Consider the following 19,863-nt stretch of genomic DNA (forward strand, 5'->3'; position numbering starts at 1 on the left):
GTTTTCAAGTTTCTACGATGAAGATTTCAATAAAAACTTATATACCCCCAGGGCATAAATTATAATCCTTGCCCTGAAGACTGTGGGGGGGATTGTTCAAATCAAGGTATAATTTCCAGAACTTTAAACTGCGTGGCACAAAATGGCTATCTCAAAATTTTGATTGGATGTTTTTGGGGAAATAGTGGGCGTGGAAGGGGTGTTAGTTGCCCTCAAATCACTTTTGACTATTAAAAAAAGCAATATCCATATCAATATCCAAATGAATGATCCATTTTTGAAGTTTCTATGACCACATTTTCAATAAAAACCGTATATGCCCCCAGGGCATAGCTTACAACCCTCTCCCCGAGGACTTTGGGGGGGGGGGTTGTCATCCTCAAAGACCTAATTTCCAGAACTTTAAACTACGTTGAACAAAATGGTTATCTTAAAATTTTTAATGGACGTGTTTGGGGAAAAGGCGGGCGTCAGAGGGGGGTTGTTGCCCTCCAATCACTTTCGATTATTAAAAAGGGCACTAGCCCTTCGAATTTCCAATCGAATGAGCTTTTTTGATGTTTCTACGACAGCGCTTTCTATAAAAGCCTCATATGCCCCCAGGGTATAACTTACAACCCTTGCCCTGAGGGCTGTGGGGGAATGTCCTCCCCAAAAACGTAATTTTTATCTGGAAATCAATTACACTGAACAAAATGACTATCTAAAAATTTTGATTGGATGTGTTTGGGGAAAAAGTGGGCGTGAGAGGGGGATCCGTTGCCCTCAAATCACTTTCAATTATTAAAAAGGGTACTAGACCTTTGAATTTCCAATCGAATGAGCCCTTTTTGAAGTTTTTACGACAAAGATTTCAATAAAAACTAATATGACCCCAGGGCACAACATATAACCCTTGCCCTGAAGACTGTGGGGGGAGTGTTATGGTGGTCATAGAAGGGGTGTTAGTTGCCTTCCAATCACTTTGGACTATTAAAAAGGGAACAAGCCACTCCAATTTCCAATTGAATGAGCCCTTTTCTAAGTTTCTATGACTACTTCTTCGCTACGAAGTGCCCTGGTCTAAAGGAAAAAAAATAATAAATAATACATTATGCCAACATCGTTCTTATATGCCCCCAGGGCATAACTTAAAACACTTGCCCTGAGGGTTGTGGGGAAGTAACCTCCTCAAAAACATATTTTCTATCTGGAAATCAACTACGTTGAACAAAATGGCTATCTCTAAATTTTGATTGGATGTGTTGGGGGAAATGGTGGGCGTGGAAGGGGTGTTAGCTGCCTTCTAATCACTTTCGACTATTAAAAAGGGCACTAGCCACTCCAATTTTCAATCGAATAAGCCCTTTTCGAAGTTTCTACGACAACTCCTTCGATACAAAGTGCCCTGGTATGGAAAAAAAAATAATACATTGTGCCAGCATCGTTCTTTATTTAGGCAGCGCGGTTGCGCTGCCTATGATCAGTCACCAGAGGCTGGTTGGCATGTTTGTTAACTTTTTCATTTGTTATTCTGTTTGACCCCGGCCTGGTCCGACCAACGAATATTTAAAATTCTTCGAAGACAATTGTTCTCGAATGCAAGGATTTTCTTCTTCTGTTGTTGGTTCAAACTTCAGCTTTCGATTACGTAAAGGAGGACCGAGATGACGTTGCTGTTGAACAGGTGTAACTTAAGCCGTATCAAGTAATTTTTCAACTTCCATATGCGCTTGAGCACATTGAAGGTGGGGTTCACCTGACCTTTTCTGGTCATTATTTCTTTGGATGTTGATCTCGTATTCACCGCTATGCTTCCATGGCACCTAAATTCCACGACCTGTTCGATTTCCTCATTTCCACATCTGATATGAAGTGGGGAATCAGTAATCGCCATTGTTTTGGTTTTGCTCAAATTTATTCTTAGGTCAAGTTGGCTTGTTTTCGCTGACCCTGTTTAGAAGCCCTTGAAGTCACTGCCTACACGACTGTAGCATTGTAATGTCATATGCCAAGTTCATTTCAGCAATTGTCACTTCGGAAAAAAATTTTGATACCTTCGATCGCGGAGTAGTGGAGAATGAAGTCGATGATTATCACGAAAAGTAACGGCGACAGTATACAGCCTTGTTTGACGCCAGATAGAATTTGAAAGTATCGAGTTTGGCCTTCGGGTGTCTTGATGCTGCACTCGCTGTCCTCGTAAAGAGCAATGATACTTGCGATGATTTTACTTAAAATCCCGTAATAAAGAAGGATCTTCCATAAACTGATGCCCGATCTACAGAGTCAAAGGCCATTTCAAAGTCTATAAAAATCATGTAAGGCTTTGAGTGCCATTCCCGGCTTTCTTCAGTGAGGACTCGCAAAGTAAATATAAGGTCGTTGCAAGAACAGTTTGGGCTGAACCCGTATTGTTTGTCCCTTAGCTGCTATTCGAGTTCATTTTAAATCCTTTTCGGAATGATATGACACAGTAGTTTACCGGGGACCAAGGGAAGCTTATTCCTCGCCAGTTTCCTGGGACAATGGCATCACCCTTTTTTAACATGCGTATTAGTATGTTGCGCTTCTAATCAACTGGTACCTTTTCCTTTTCCCATGTTGTAGCGAAGAAGGCGGTCCAGAATGTAATTAGTGCTGCAACAGAGACCTTTATCATCTCTGCTGATATGCGGTCTTCTTCTAGAGGTTTACCATTCTTCAATCTCTTGGCAACTGCTTGAATCTCTAAAGCACTAAAGAAGTGTTTCGTAGTGGGATACCCATGACTCATTTACTACTGCTAGTTCGGTAACGAGTACGCCAGATGGGTTTTAAACTGGGCCGTTGACGGTACGCGTTCCTACGATGTCACTTGAGATCTGATATAGGACTGTAGAATCGTTCAGAGTTGTTTCAGAGAGCCATTGGTCCTTAGGGTGTATCTTGTACCCCAGTTTTTCTGTCGCCGCCATATGGACGGAGTTTTTCGTGGCTTCCCACAGTTCTTCCTGGTCTGGATTTTCTGTCAAGGAAAATGATTAAAATCTATGAAAAACTTCGATCACGATGTTTCTTTTTGCTGTGCTATGAAGTAGTTTATCCAAGACAAAAGGTGGGCTTAGATAGGGTATTTTTTTTAACATTTTTCTTCAGTTTGACTTTAAATTTGGGAATCATCAGGTTATAATCTGGCCCCATATCAGCTCCTTAGTGTGAACGTACGTTCAGGAGGCTAGTGCGCCATTTGCGACACACTAGACAGTGGTCGATCTGATTTCTGGTGACTCACTAGGCAGTGGTCGATCTGATTTCTGGTGACTCACTAGGCAGTGGTCGATCTGATTTCTGGTGACTCACTAGGCAGTGGTCGATCTGATTTCTGGTGACTCACTAGGCAGTGGTCGATCTGATTTCTGGTGACACTATCTGAAGACGTCCAGAATATTTGTGGATATCACGGTGTTGGAACAAAATCTCACCAATAACTAGGTCATTCAAAAGCGCAAAATCGGTTAGAAGCTCATCATTTTTATTCCGATTACCGAGGCAATGGCAACTTATAGAATGGGGCAATATTCGCGATCTTCACCAATTTTTGCATTGAAATCACCGACAAAACAAGCTATGTCATGCCTAGGTATATCACTGGCAACTGACTGCAGGGCGCTGTAAAATCCTTCCTTTACATCATCGCTTGCTTAGTTTGTGGGTGCGTAACAGACCACCAAAAACAGTTTTGCATGCTGGCTGGCAAACCTAGCGGTAAGAATTCTGGATGAAACTAGCTGCCGCTTTAAAAGGGATGGACTGGTTTTTATGCTGTGTCCACTTGCCGACGTTTCGAGGTCTGAACCAGGCCATTGTACCTCGGACAGGGCGAGGATGTCTAGATCGTACTGGCTTATTTTTTTCAAAACCTGTTCTATTTTGGACAACTGGGACATAGTTCAAATGTTCCAGAATCCTCATTTGAAAGATCTTTTCACTGTCAAAAATCGTGTCGGGGGCATGCGGTTGCATTAAAAAAAAAAATCAGATCCGTGGCTATTCTCAATGGATATCTCGGTTGCTTAGGGTGTTACAGGAGTGGGTCGCATGCCCACTGCTTAACCCTCCCTCTTTTCCTGGCTTGGGACAGACTCCTTCATATATTTAATAGCAGGGGGATTGAAATATCGAAAAGTTATTATGTGGTCATCATATCCGCGGTTTTCTAGGTAAACTCTTCGAGCAAATGTTTTTTCAAGGGAGTTCTCCCACAGATTCTGTCAGAGAGGCCAGAGAGGCACCCTCTTCCCCCTAATGCTCTCTGGGGAAAAAGAAAACATTAAATAATTTACACAAATAGAAAATAAAGAAATTTAACAATTTACATCTTTCTGAAAGGTAGCATTTGCTCATTCACATCCTCAAAGAAAATTCCTGGCGGTGCTCATTATACCCCCTCTCCATTTCTCCTACCTTAATGCCAGCAAGTATGTGAATATAGTCTTTTATTTTACACAGAAAAGAGTGTCTTCAAAATAAGGGGAAGTATGACCCCTTAGCGCCCATATTACGGACGCAGATCAAGAATTGTCCCTGAAATACATGAAGATAACTAGTCGTGGTAGCACTTGTCCCCTTTCCCCTGTGAAACTTAAATGTCACATTCAAAATCCACTTATGCCTTACCTGTTTGGGTTGGTAAAATTTTGAAGGGAATGTTTTATGTTGTACAAACAAAATCCTCCTGCAGCACCCGTATTCAGACATAGCTCAAATGAAGAAAGTTTAGGGATAAATTCCTACATCTTCCTTCGAACACTATTTTACATTTACCAGAATACTGAAGTACAGTTTTTTTTATAAAAATAAACTTTTTGAGGCATCAGACACCCCCCCCCCACGAAACGACCCACCGGTCTTCCCCCTGATTAGCTAATCTAAAATGCTGCAGCATTATCCATATTTTATAAAAGCTCAAGTTTAAACATATTATTTTACCATATATTCAAAATGAATGTCTATTAGTCAGCCACACTCTTCCATGGCACAATATTTTGGACTAGTTAGAAAGGTCGTCACAAATTTCAATTTACGTTCAGATGCGCCTAATCCTGATTCTCTAAGACACTTGTTCCGTCACAATGAACTCTGCAAAATAAACAAATAAATAAACTCTCATCCATAATATGATTTCTCGAAAAACTACAAATTCTACGTTTTTTAACATAGGAGCTTAAACCTCTGCAATAGATTCACTTACGTGCTGCAGATTCACTTACGTGGTGCATTTGATTGTGTGATTTTCCTTACTTGCCCTTTTGAGAACGTCTTCTCTTTGTTCTGGTTAGGCAAATTTTTTACCACGCCAGTAGCTTCTTAAGGGTAACTTTAAACTTAACAAATTTTGTGTATTTCGTTTTTTTTAAGACTTTTGGTTAGTATTACAAAAAACCAAAAGAAGTATATGGTGAAAGACAAAATAAAATAAACAAACTACAATTTCATGAAAATAAGAATACCAAGGTGGATGAGAGCCAAGAAGGTTTAAGGAGATGGTGTTAATTTTATATTTGTTATTGCCGAAGATCGAAGTGTGCCGTTGGTGAGGGATGAAAGCCCAAACAAGAATATCGGTAATAAAACCACGTAAATTTGGTTTTGCTAGCTAAAGAGTGGAAATAAATGGGTTTGCTGGGCAAACAGGATTTTTTTTTCTATGTGAAAGGAGCTAGAACAACGCTCTCTTTTAAAGACTAAGTTTAACTATGGCTTACAAGAAAGCATTATAGACTAAAAAGAAATATAGTCAGTCAGTTGGAAAGAGATAAAGCTATTTTTATTAATTCTCTGTATTTCCATACTAATTCAAAAGGAAATTTTCGTTCATACAATACCCTAATTGTGGATAATATAGAATTTTTTTTTGTTTAATCAAACCTACTTTTTACTTTTGAAATCAGCACTCATCTTGTTTTTAATCTTCCTTTTTTTCAAATACCTTGGTTAAGCTGATAAGTTCTATCTTAGTCTCAAGTTACTACCAAGTCATGGTAACATTTACTAATCTAGCTTGCCAAGTCATTTATTAATTTGTTTAAAAACAAGGTAGCTTGAATTTGAGCGTTTTTTCAGTGATTGTTTTAATTTCAGTATGGAGCGCTTGCTCCTTTGTCATCTCTAAGGATTTTCCGTGGCAGCATCTACAAAGATGTTCGGGGCTTCAACATTGCTTCGTTAATCAGACACAACTCAGCTTTGAGAAGCTTATATATTGACGTAAGTTTGATTTTGTAACTTTTCAGCTCTTTAGCAAAAGTATTCCATTTATAAAGCTTACCATACAATTTAGTACCCAGAAACGAGGTTTAAGGCAATTAAGTCACTCTTCTGCGTATTGCAAATACAGTTAGTGGTATCATACCACTTAGTGTAAATTGAGTATGAATGTAAATTGAGGCGGAAGTCACTTCAGATAACAATGCTGTCTCAGCCTTTTCCGATCGCCCCTTCAAAGAACCCGATGAAATCATATTAGTAGTTAGGTTACGTGTATTTCACAAAGGATTGTGGCCCAATAACAATATCCTTTCCAAGACAATGGTTGCGGCTATCCGTACAATTATCTTGGAACATCTAGGGAATTCCAGATTATTACTTTGCAATGATATACATATATAAAGATCAATCCCTGCAAAAAAATCATACTATTCCTGTGTTTATTTAATGCACCTTTATTTAAAAGAGTGTCTTGCAAGTCCCATACTCCTGGCATAAATGTCTACCTTTTATTTTCGTATACATAAAGGATTTATCCCTTAATAACCACATTCCCTATAGAATTGAGTTTTTTGCATTCAATACCAGAATAAAGATATTTCGGAGATGTAGCACGTAAAACTCATTATGCTAGAATTCCCATATTTTTCATTCTCTTTTGGACAATATTCATTTTTTGCAATACTGCCCAATTTATGCTCCTATTCTTCTGCTTTTTTTGGTCCAAATTCAATCGTCGAGGCTATCCTTATGATTTTGTTGGCTATCAAAGGAATCCCAGTTCAATATTATGTTAATTTAGACAGGCGTGAGAGACATTTATGCCAAAATTTGAGCCCCTTGAAAGTTTAAATGAATTCAAAAGCGTTTTTCATATAAATAATTCCTCATAATATTTTTGATCTCTTTCGGGGACCTTGAAACCCCTTAACTAGAACATATAGGCAAAGATTTTTTTTTCCCCTTTAATAGAGCATACCAAAAAGTATGTGAATCAAGGATGTTTTCTTTAATCTTTCCAGGGTAATGATTAATCCTTTTTCAAATAGTATTTTTTAATTTTACATCATTTGACAAAAGCTTTATTTACTTGTAATGCATAACCAATTTGTTAAGCCAGACATCAAATACAACTTTTGGCAGACTTTTCCGATTTGGGGAAGTTTATCGTACATAATGGATATCTGCACATTTTCTCTGTCTAAAATACTATCCTTCAACGTATTAAAATATATCCTTAACCTTTTATTTAAAAGACTTTTTCCAAGTTTCCAAAATTCCAAGACTACCTCATTTAAAATATATTATTAATAAACTATTTCAACCTTATAAATAATCCTCAGATCAGAAGAATCCCTCTCGGATACACCACACTTGAATGCATCAGCTTATTTCGTCCGAAGACAAACAAACCGTTGGTGCTAATGTTCTTGTTAACTAACAATGTATCAATGATGATCAAGTTTTGCAAATAAGAGTGATATATTCCCCCTCTCAAAACGTCATTTTATTTTTCTTTTCAATGTAATAATAAAAACTAACAAAATCTAATTGTACCTAGGCCCCAATACATTTTACTATGATCTTTCCCAATCTCTTTGACCTCTCCTGTGATCTTAATAATTATTTTCCTGAGTAGTAATAAAGCTCATCTTAACAAAAGGCACAAACAAAAATATTCTCAAGCTATCCTTACCCTCTAGATACCCTCGTAAATTGCTGAGTGCCTAATGAGTCACCTTCTCAGTAGGGACTGTTTCCAGGCCACTCAGCGCGTCCCCAGGTGGCGGATAGGGGAACATCCTTCAGATATGTAGGGTACCTCCCATAAAGGGAGGCAAGGACCAAGCTGGACGTAGCCCCTGGGGGTCCATAAATTGAAACTTTGGTACCCTCGACCAGGGGTCGTAAATACAGGGGGAGGAGGATAAATACTTGGGTATGCTCTGATGCACTCTAATCAGGGCCCACCGGCGTGCGGACACGTCCAGTTCATTGCAAACCTTCTTCCAGCAATGGGTTAAATTGTATGGTACTGTAGGATACCATAGTGGGAGGATCCTCTCCAGGAGGACAACTGCGAAATAGGGTGGAAGATCCAGATTTGGGCAGCGGTCTCTGCATCTTGGGTATGCTGTGGTATGCTTCGGCAAACCACTCTGGGATTGGTGCTCCTGCCCAAAGAGTTTAAGAGTGGTAGCTACCGCAAGGTGTCAACTCCTACCCCTATTGGGGTTACCATCCCTCTTGCTGAGGTTAAGTATGAGGTCTTATGACCGCTCCTTATCTGACGAGGCAAAGTCTGTCTTAGGGGTTCTTTTGTCGGCTGTTTGGGCCAACTACCCATTCAGCCCGCATTTACCAAGTTTTCAAACGAAAAAAAACAGCCTCGGATCAGACTTCCTTCCAGTAGACGAACAAATGCACGCCCCAAGACAATTCTTACGGATACGTTTACTGTGACCCACTGCAATTTACGCGGTCTCCGTTCCAAGTTGGATCACCTACAGCATGTGATGAATGAGGTCTCCACTTCTGTCATGTGTGTATCGGAGACCATCCTGAATTCTAGTGACATTGATAGTGAGATCAATGTTCCTAGTTACAGTCCGCTAAGGCGGGATCGCAAAAACCTGAGAAGCTCCAATTTTGGTGGAGGTGGTGTTGCTTTGTACCTTAAAAATAACGTCCCTTTTTTGGCACTTTCGATTCCTAGCGATAAGGAGGTCCTTTGGGTGAAAGCAGACCTACCAAACAAATCTTTTGTTATTGGTACAGTCTATAATCCACCAAAGATGAAAATCACCGGACATCTGGAAGATTGCTTGAAATTTCTGAATAAGTTCCCTAAATCAGGTATAATAATCCAAGGAGACTTAAAAATTTATCATGGTCACTGGCTGAAAAGTCTTACGACTGATGCGGAAGGCGTAGATCTGCTAGACCTGAGTCTTGTGTATGGCCTAGAACAACTTGTTAAATTTGACACTTATATTGGCCCTCATGGATCATCCCGGCTTGATCTCTTCTTAACTGATCGTTCGGATTCCTTCAGTGTTGAAAGCTATCCTTTTGCCAGCAACCACGTGGCAGTTATAACTCATGAAAATCTGAAAATACCTGTAAAGCACGAGCGGATCATCAGGCAGTATCACCGCACAGACTGGGGTGATCTTCGAAACTTCTTATTGGCAAGGCCATGGAGTAAAATGTTTCTAAATGAAGCCCCACATCAAGCAGCGGCACTTTACGAAAAAGGGATTACAGAGGCCATTGAGCAATGTGTCCCATCAAAAACAGCTAAAGTCTCATCTCGAGATAAGCCTTGGTTCAGTGGTGGTTGTAGAAACACAACCAGAGCCAGAAAGAAGGCTCATAAGAAATGGCGTTTGACTGAATCCAACGAGGACCGGGCTGCTTTTATTAGCGCTCGAAACGAGTATGTTAAAGCTGCACGCCAATCTAGAGCCGATTACAAGCACAAGTTTGTAGACAAACTGAAAAGTGCCCCTGCAATGTGGTGGTGGAGAGTCGTCAAAGAAACTCTACTGTCATCTAAATCAACATCAATTCCCTCGCTTCATATTGAAGGGACAAGGATCCAGTTAGGCCAGAAAAAGGCAGCTGCTCTTGCACAAGCCTTTTCAAAGGTATCCCAACTTGATGAGGACGGAGTCTCCCCTTCCCCCTTTCCGCCACGAACAGATGCAAAAAGCACCAGCGTTAACATAACTATTAGTAAGGTGCTCAGAACGCTAAACCAGCTGGATGTCACCAAAGCTTCAGGACCTGACATGATTCCCAATCTCATCCTTGAAAGATGTGCCCCCGAACTTGCTAATCCTCTCACCTCTCTGTGTAGAAAATGCTTTGCAGTGGGATCATTCCCGAAAGCCTAGAAAACTGCTCTTGTGGTCCCTGTTCCAAAGGCAGAGTTTGACCTCACTAATTTAGGATCATATCGTCCAAAAAGTCTGCTGTTCTGCGTAGGTGGAGCTTATGAAAGCGTCATTAATAAGACCCGTTACCAATACCTTGAGTCACATCTGTTGTTGGCAGACACGCAATACGATTTTCGCAGAAAACGGTCTACGTTATCGCACAGTATCAAGAGTGAATTGAACTCCTTTCTCAGGGGCACGATATTCGCATTCTCTTTTATGAGATTGCAAAAGCCTTTGATCGTGTGTGGCACTAGGAACTTCTTTGTAAAATGAAAGCCTATAGAATTCATGGTCGAATATTTGAGGTGCCTGCTGACTGTCTTCGTCAATGATTGTTGCAAGTTGTCCTCGATGGCTTCATATCAAAAGAACACTCAGTTTTATCAGGAGTACCCCAAGGAAGTATTCTTGGGATAACTCTTTTCTTGGTGTTCATAAGCGATCTAGGGAACAACCTTGTGAAGAAGCCTCACCACTTTGCTGATCACACGACAACAAAAACATAAATTGAAAAAGACGAAAATCCCAGCGAACCCCACAAGGAGCTTCAGGCTGACCTGGAGAAAATTGAGGCTTGGATAGATGCATGGCTTGTAATATGAAGGGCACGTAATATGAAGGCTCATCCTGATTTCGTCTTCAAAGAAGAGGCAATAACGCGAGTTGATACACTTCGCCTACTTGAAATTAATCTCTATTCGGATCTCTCATGGACTGAGCATCTCAGTAAAATTAGATCCTCTTGCTCCAAGAAGTTAGGAGATGCAAAGATGCAAAAGTCTTCTCCCTGATGATTCTATTCTGCCACTTTTCATTTGGTGCATCAGACCTGTCATGGAATATACATGTCCTCCTTTCGCTGGGTCACCAAAAAGCCACATCGCTCAACTCCAATAAATTCAAAATAGAGCAGTTAGTGCAGCAACCTCTGGTAACACGAAATCTAAAACCCCACAGGTGATACAGGAACGTCTCGAATTGGCGTCCACATCGGTCTCCTGCAAGTACTTGTATAATCCTCTATCAGATGAGCTATCTAAGCTCGTTCCTGATAAAGCAAAGCCCTTGCGATCAACTCGCCAAAGTACAGCTCGTCAGGACTACCTTGAACAGGGTACACCCCGCCAAGAATATCTGAAAACGAGTTTCGCCTGGCGACTGGTTGCCACAAGGAATAGACTGTCGGTAGAGTTAATCCAGGAAAATCCTTCCCTTGACGCGTTCAAGAGAAGGTATAACAAATACCTCAGTCTTAGAAAATGAGGTAATTACCAGGACTACCGGCAAATAATTGTCTGTGGTGCAGCCGTGAAGCCTGTAACAGAAAAAAAAATCCCTTTTTTCAACTTAAATTTCACACATTACAGATAGCTTCTCTCCCTTACATCCAAAAAATACTTAACTAGTCCTTTCAAGTCCCTTCAATGAATATCTATGATTTTATTTTTAAATTTCAAGTATTATCTTAAATATTAATGATTTAATAATACCTAAATTATGATACCCCCATCAAAACTATTTAATCAGCTTCAATGATGTAATTTTTGTTTCCAAGTCTGTTTTCAAATTTTAACACTGTCAAAATGTACCAAGACACCCAGTACACCTATGCACCTTCTCTACCAAGTGTCCATACTTTTTACTTAATTTGAATAATATTTGTGCTTCATCTTACGAAGATGAATGACATATTAAATAAGCAACCTTCCCCGCAGAGAACCCCTTAACTTCATTCTTTTTCCTCACATCTGATGTCGAATAACTACCTCCAAGATTTCCTCCTCCAGGTTTCCTATCACCGTCTATTCATTACTACGAATTTTTCGTTTTTTTTATGTTTCTAGTCACATTAACAAGGGTAATAGATCTCTATTCACGCATGCTACAACCTATTTTTTAATTTTAATTTTTATTATTGTATATTTATTGCCTACTTTCATTCGACCCTTTTTCTATTTTTCAAAATATCTTTTCTCCCAATTTTAAACTTCATATTTTAAATTTTCAACAACAAACTTTTTCCCATTTGAAGAATTTCAGTTTTAAAACTGCCAATTTTCGTATTTCTAACTAAAGTATTTACAGCTCAACATATGCCTGCCACTAAAAAATAGAAAAAGAGTATTTGAAAGAAAAAGGGTGGCCCCAGATGCAGATGCGGATTACTCTTGCCCCAGATGTAACCTAAATACTGAGGATGTGGCCCATATTCTAACCGAGTGCCAGCAACTTTCTCTATTAAGGGAAAAGTCTTTTGTGGGTGGTAACTTGGAGTTCCCGGGGATCCTGAAAACGACTGTAAAAAGGACAATCGGGCAGTTATGTAAATATATAAATGAAGCGTTGACATCAATGAGTGAAACTTGATATTTATGTTATTTTTCTAGTGGAGTGTAATTAAGAATACTGTTCTGTATGGCCTGTTTTTTTGGCTTATAATAAATTATTATTATCATTATGGAAATTCTTTAACAATTTAGAGCCTTTACTTTTTCGAATTAGGAAAAAACATCACATTTGAAGAAATTCAGCATTTTTTTTCCTATTTTTACCCTTCTAAGTCGTGTACTTTTCAGATCAACACAAGTGATCCCTTCGCAATGCAAGATTCTCGTTTTTAACGATCTTGGAGTTCCAAAACTGTTATTTTTTAATTGAAAAATTGAATTCAATCGAAAAATTTAAAACGTTTGAATTTGCTTGACAAGAAATGAAAAGTCAGAAAAATTAACAGCAAAATCAAAAAACACAAATTCAATCGAAAAACTATAAAATCTGTGAATTTCTGACGAAAATTTAAAAAAAAGAAATGTTCCTGACAAAAATTGAAAATTTATGAATTTCTTTGAGAAATTAAAGAATTGACCTGAAAAATTTGAAAATCGGTGAATAATTTCGAGAAAAAATTTTTACAACGAAATTTGCTCGACAAAATTTTAAATCTGGGCATTTCTTGGACAATAAATGAAACACTATGTTTCTTCGATAGAAGTTTAAAATATGCAATTTTGGTGGACAAAACTTGAAAAAAACGAAATTCGTTAAAAAAAAAAAATCTAAAATGGAAAAAATGTACTCAGCTAAAAACAATCGACATTTAAAAATACAAAAAAATTCGAGAAACTTGAATTAACTTGAAAAAAAAAGGAAAAAAAAATTGATTAACAAAAATTGAAAATAAGTGAGTTTCTTCTATAAAAATTGGAAATCAGAGCGGATTAAATAAACACAATTTGAAAAAAAGTGAACTTCTAAGACAAAGATTGAAAAATTTGAAAACTTAAGAACAAAAATTTTTCAATATAGACTTCTTCAACAAAAATCAAATTTACTAACAGTTTATTGTAGTTGAATAGTTTAGAACAGGAGTGACCTTCCCAAATTATCTTGCGGGCCACATGGAAATGCATCATAATTCCGTGGGCCGCATATAAATTATATATTCTTATATTAGATTTAAACCTATTATAGATATTTTTAGGAGTGACAAATTGAAAAACAATGAATTTTTATTTATTATGTTTACTATTATATTTAGATATAAACATAGATAATATAATAATAATAACGATAATAAAAGTACATTGTAAAAAATATATAATACTAAAAATAAAAAAATTAAACTTTAAACAAGAATAAGCTGTTTGAAGGTACTTTATGCAAAATGTTGTTTGTCCGTGACTAACAAAAATACAACCCTGCAATACAAATCTTATAAAAAATAATTGTAATTTTCATTTTTAAAAATTGAAGAAAAACTACTTAGGCCAATTAACACAAAATTGTCAATTTAGCGCAAATTCATTTTGCTCAACCTATTGAAAGCAAAAAATGTATTTTTCCTAATTAGTTTGGCTTAAAATATTCTTACATGAAAATGAGGAATGTGATAAACTTCTGTGTCAAAATACTACTGTCCTTGGTACTTTAAATAACTTAGGGTAAATGAAAGAATTAAGCATTGGAAAAATATTCTTCTGTGACTGCTATGGTTGTAATATATAATACTAAAAATAAAAAAATTAAAATAAAGAAATAAAATCTTAGAAAAATATTTATTTCACTAGTGCGATATTTTTTTTCTCCACTTTTTCATTTAGCTTTTGCAAGTCGATCTCAATTTGGGTATTTGACATCGTATTGGTGTTGAAGGTTAGTGGCCATTATGTTTGACCTATTTTGGGTTTGGTCAATTTCATTTTCGAAAAAAAAAACGATTCGCAGGTGTAAGTTGAACCAAAAGCGCTAAAAACTTTTTGTACCAAATTTCATGAATTGGATAATTTTTCTTATGTGAGGTAAATGTCAAAGAAAATCTATTTTTGATTCTGAATTTTCAAACATACGTTTTAATTCATTATTGCACTGAATATCAATCAGACTCATTTCCAGATTTTCTGGGACAGACTCAATTTCAACATGAAAAGCAGATTAATAAATTTCATAAATTTTGGTGTTTTTTTTTAATCTAAATTATTGAATCGGCTTTCAAAAGCATCTACAAGTTTTCTTATTTATCCCCCATATTTTATATAATTGTTACATTTTGATTTCTCAAATTCTTTCAACATTGGAAATTAGTAAGCATTATTAATTTTCCATTGTGATTCAAAACAACAATTTCTTCTGAAATGCTCTGATGTGATTAAATGTATCGACTATAAGGTTTTATCTTTTCCTTTTAGTGATATATTTAATTCATTGAGTTTGCTGACAATATCCACTAAAAAGCATGAATCCAATAACCACTTATCATTTCTTAATTCTGGCACAGACCTTAATTTGTCATTCATAAACAAATCAATTTCTTCTCGTAAATGGTAAAATCACTGTAAACATTTTCCATGACTTAACCATCTGACTTGACTGAAATACACAACGTCACCGTATTCTGAATCTAATTTTTTAAAGAAATTCCTTAAATTGTCGATGCGTAAGTGCATGTAATCGAATGTAATTCACTGTTTTTATAACTCTGCTCACTATTTGCATAACATGATACATCGATAATAATTGGGCTATACAACATGATAATATAATACTTGGGCTATATACATCGATAAACAACATTGTTAAGAGTGAAACATCGAATCTGTGATGTTCCAAGATATGCGCGCATCACGAGGGCGCAGAATATAAGAGTGTGATGAATCTCACGGGCCGCAAAAATGTTTACGGTGGGCCGCATACGGGCCGCGGACCACAGGTTGGCCACCCATGGTTTAGAATGTACGTGGTATGATAATTTACTGAGTATTCTAAGTTTCACTTAGTTTCCCATTGCTGAGTTTCCATGTTTACTGAATTTAAAAACAGCAATGTGAAGCACCTGAAGAATTAAGAAGATGTGCACCAGATATCGCAGCACTGCCTGTATAAAAAAAACATCTCAGAAGGGATTTACTTTATGAACAATCAACAAGTGTATGTGCTATCGTCTTAATCTACACAAAAAGCAGTAGTCTAACAATAGACTACTATATGACTGTCTAATATGACTGTCTTAAACGGCTTAAAATCGTATTCAAATTGGGTCATAGGTGAAGACTTCAATGCAAAGAACCCCCTATGGCTATTTAATGCCTACTTATGCAAAAGGTAGGAATTGGATCATAGGTGAAGACTTCAATGCAAAGAGCCCCCTATGGCTATCTAATGCCTACTTATGCAAAAGGTAGGAATTGGGCGACCTTTTAGCAAGTATTTCTTTAATAGTTCTCAGTGACTTGTGGATTCACCCCTTATACGACAGATCGTATTCCAGTCCTGATTTGACCCTGACAAGTACAAAACTTAATAGTTATGTGAAAAATCGATTTGCAGTTGGGGATTACCATTTGCGTTCAGGTAATAAGTGTACCATGTTAAACTTGTCTTTTAATTTTAGCGGACATGTCCATACTGCTAAGTTCAATTTTAAAAAAACCTTTTAGAATGCATTGAAATGTTGTTTTTTTCTTTTTTTTTATGGGGTTCTTTTTGCTGGAGAGGTTTTCACAGTGTATTGAAGATATTTTTCTGTGCCCTTGTCATGTCAGCTTGAAATATACTAAGCCTTAAATTCTATTTCAAGTTTAATTCATCCGAATCGAACCCTCTATACACTGAAGAATGCAAAAAAATATGCTAGGTGGTGGACTCGTAGCTAATTCAACTGAGAAGAGAATACCACCACTATCAAAGATAAAGCAAACAGTTTCCATCTAGTGGTAGTGAAGACAATTTGGAAGTACACAGACAAAAAAATAATAATAAGAATCTCTAATTCTAAAAGCCAAAACTTAGGATCGGTGAAAAACTTAGGATCGGTGATGCATAAAAAGAAACAGATTTTAATGCTGATTTCAAATATACAAGTTTCATCAAGTTTAGTTTTACCCATCAAAAGTTACGTGCCTGATAATATTTGCCATTTTTCGAAAAAAGGGAAAAACACCCCCTAAAAGCTATAGAACCTTAATGATTCAGCCTCAGATTCAGCGAACCTTAATTAATCACACCATCAGATTCAGCGTATCAGAGAACCCTACTGTAGAGGTTTCAAGCTCCTATCTGCAAAAATGTGGACTTTTGTATTTTTTGCCAGAAGGAAGATCACGGATGCGTGTTTATTTTTTTTTCTTTTTCATTTTTTTTCCCCAGGGGTGATCGTATCGACCCAGTGGTCCTAGTATATCGTGGGAGGGCTTATTCAAACGGAAATTAAAAGTTCTAGTGCCCTTTTTAAGTGACCAAAAGCAAATGGAGGGCAACTAGGCCCCCTCCTATGCTCGTTTTTTTCCCAAAGTCACCCGATCAAAATTTTGAGAAAGCCATTTTGTTCAGCATGGTCGGAAATATAATTAATATGTCTTTTAGGATGAATTAATCCCCCAAAGTCCCCGGGGGGAGGCCTGAAAGTTATGAAGTTTACCCAAAGTTTACATAGAGTATTGGTTATTGGGAATAGACCCCGGCGCCGCACCGATGAGGGAAGACCAGCGGCGGCGGGGCCAAAAATAGCGCGCCCTGCCGTGCCGCCCGTAAGATGTCGGCGGCGCGCCGCCGGCAGTCTTTCTCAAATCACAGCTTAGATTTTCAACAGATTCGAGCCTATCTATGAGTTCAAAAATTCAGAAGTCGCTGGCTGAAAACTAGTCTTCTTAGGTATTCGTCAAGAGAAGTAGAAATCTGGTAAAAACAAAATGAATATAGGGTTTCAGAACCCTTGCATAATACGAGTAGTTGAAGTATCTATTAGCTATGTATTCTTAACATAAATAATTATCAAAATTAGTAGTTTTTTTCATTGAGCATTACTGCATACAAAACTTCAAATACCGTATCACAAAATTCGTCAGTTATCTGGGTAAAAACTTTGAATATAACTTTGAACTTAGAAGCTTAATTTTTTCATAATATCCTTTGCCTATATCTGTTTTGTCACCTTTAAAACAGTTGAAATGGGTGACTTTGCTACTGATTTTTTTTTTTTTGCTCTTTTGGATTCCTAAGAAGCCTGCTTGTATTAAAAACTAGTTTCAAATAACAGTTTCAAACATATGCATTTAAAGTTTTTTGTTTCTTTATAGAATAAATGTCATGTAGGCTAAGGCTGGACTGCTGCTTTTTTATTGCTTTTGGCTGCTCTGTTGGATGTTATTCATTTTTTCTTTTGGGGATTCATATCAAATTATTAACAGATAAATACTTAATATCAGTCAAATTATAAACGGCATCTAAAAGGAGTAAATTTATCAAATTGAAAAATACATGATGAACACTTCACATGAGAACATTTGAATTACAGTGAAACAAAAAACACTTAATGGTTTATTCGGTATGACGAAAAATGAAGTGCCAGCTACTTTCTTAGGTAAAAAATGAAAAGCCCATCCGTTTTAAATGTAATTAAATGAAATAATATGCAGACTGAAGTAGCTCCAGGAAGATGTTGGGATTTTCATCCTAGTTTGTCACTTTTAATCCAAACAAAACCTTAGGACGCTTAGTGTCATTTACCGAGTTAAAGTTTTGATTTCCAAGTGCTCACAAAACTTCCCGAATTTAAGAAAGTTGCAACAATAAGTCACATGTGATCAGAATGGTTAAGGAAACCTATTTGATCCCCATCCAGGTTCAAAGCTTCGACTATGGTCGTTTCCATGGAATTCTTCAAAGAGTTTCTTCTTAAAATAGCTTTTAAGCATAGTTAGGGGAGTTTAGCCTTTTTTGCTTTTCTTCAAAGATTTGAAAAAAGTGTTATAATATTCCAAATGTTACATGTGTTATATTTGTGCATATTTTTGGTAATCATTTGTGGGGTGATTGTATTTTTTAAACCACAGTAGATACTTAAGAACGTTGCAACATCTAGTACCCTGAGGTCATAAGACTGTCAAAGACTCCTCCTTGAACCTCCAAAATTGAAAGCTTTTATTATGACCTGGCCTTTTAATGTAACTTGGGCATTGGACAAAGGGTGCCATTGTCACTCGAGCGCAACATTAGGCGGGGATGTCGATATCACTTTCGTCACACCAATTCGTTTTAGTGTGAATCTGCCTGGTAATTATGAATGAATGCTTTCAAAGTAAACCCGTTTCATCAATAAAAAAACGGGTTGAACGCATATGTACCTTTCCCTTTGGACGATAAAACCATGAAGTGCTGTATCAAATATAACTCACGAAAATCTTGGTAATTTTTGTCAACTTTTCAACTTTTTGGCATCCCTGCTTTCAATAAAACAAAAAACAAGGTACTATCACTTAAATATAATGACTCTCTATGCCCCCCCCCCTCTGAATACCATCTTGATAGGATACCGTCCCCTGCATTCAAAAAAAAATCGTGGTATTATCATTTAAATATGATAGCTCACTACCCCCCCCTGGGATACCACCCTGATAGGATGATCTTTTTGGTATCCCTGCTTTCAATAACAAAAAATGAGGTATTATCATTTAAAAATGATAGCCTCCTATCCCCCCCCCCCTATAGGCAATAATTTACAATTTATTTATGAAGCATATTTTTGGGGTAACTTCCGGTTCAATCTTTAATTCCCCAACCTTGTACATAGCTTAGTCTATAGCTAAATTTTGTCTGAATAGATAGTTTTTTTTTTGGGGGGGGGGGGTAAAAATATTTTAGAAAGAAGATTGTATTTTCTATTAGGGTTCAACAATTGAGTATTAAATATTAAGAAAATCTTATCTAAAAACAGCAAAAAAAAAAAAAAAATCTGCAAATTTACAATTCAGCTGTAGAAACAATCTGTCGGATGTCAATTTCAAAATCCAACTGAAGGCTGAACCTGTATAGTAATGAATAAGTTCTATAATTCTATTCAACTTGAAAATAAAATTCTTGACTACGAAGGATGTAAGAAATAGCGATTAGGAAACTGCATTTGAAATGACTTAAACTCATTTCATAAAGACGATTCTTTTTTTGTCAACATGTGAAGAACTGTGCATATTACAATATTTGCAATTGAATATTGCATCTGTCTGGTTTTTATGCAAAGTAACAAAAGAAATGAAAATCAATGAACAAGAGAGTAGTGAAGAATTATGGTATGCAAAGTAATATTTGGCAGGGAAAGTCATCGGTGATAAATCGCTAGGTATGGCACCGTGATGGTGTGATTTTCGGGGATTCGGGGAGCCAAATTTTGTTTCGGGGCGACGCATAGATCTTTGGGAAA

General features: G+C 37.1%; 1 protein-coding gene across 1 annotated transcript in view; it reads left to right on the forward strand.

Moving 5' to 3' along the window:
• Positions 1-19,863, forward strand: part of chp (leucine rich repeat containing G protein-coupled receptor chaoptin) — a 159,560-nt gene that overhangs the window by 101,600 nt on the left and 38,097 nt on the right. The window contains exon 9 of the mRNA XM_089087905.1: positions 6,103-6,228. Within this exon, the coding sequence (XP_088944031.1) occupies positions 6,103-6,228 (126 nt within the window). The remainder of the gene's footprint in view (positions 1-6,102; positions 6,229-19,863) is intronic.

The sequence above is a fragment of the Artemia sp. Qi Xiang Cuo genome, chromosome 1 (genome assembly GCF_049724085.1).
Source record: "Artemia sp. Qi Xiang Cuo chromosome 1, ASM4972408v1, whole genome shotgun sequence".
Classification (NCBI taxonomy): domain Eukaryota; kingdom Metazoa; phylum Arthropoda; class Branchiopoda; order Anostraca; family Artemiidae; genus Artemia; species Artemia sp. Qi Xiang Cuo.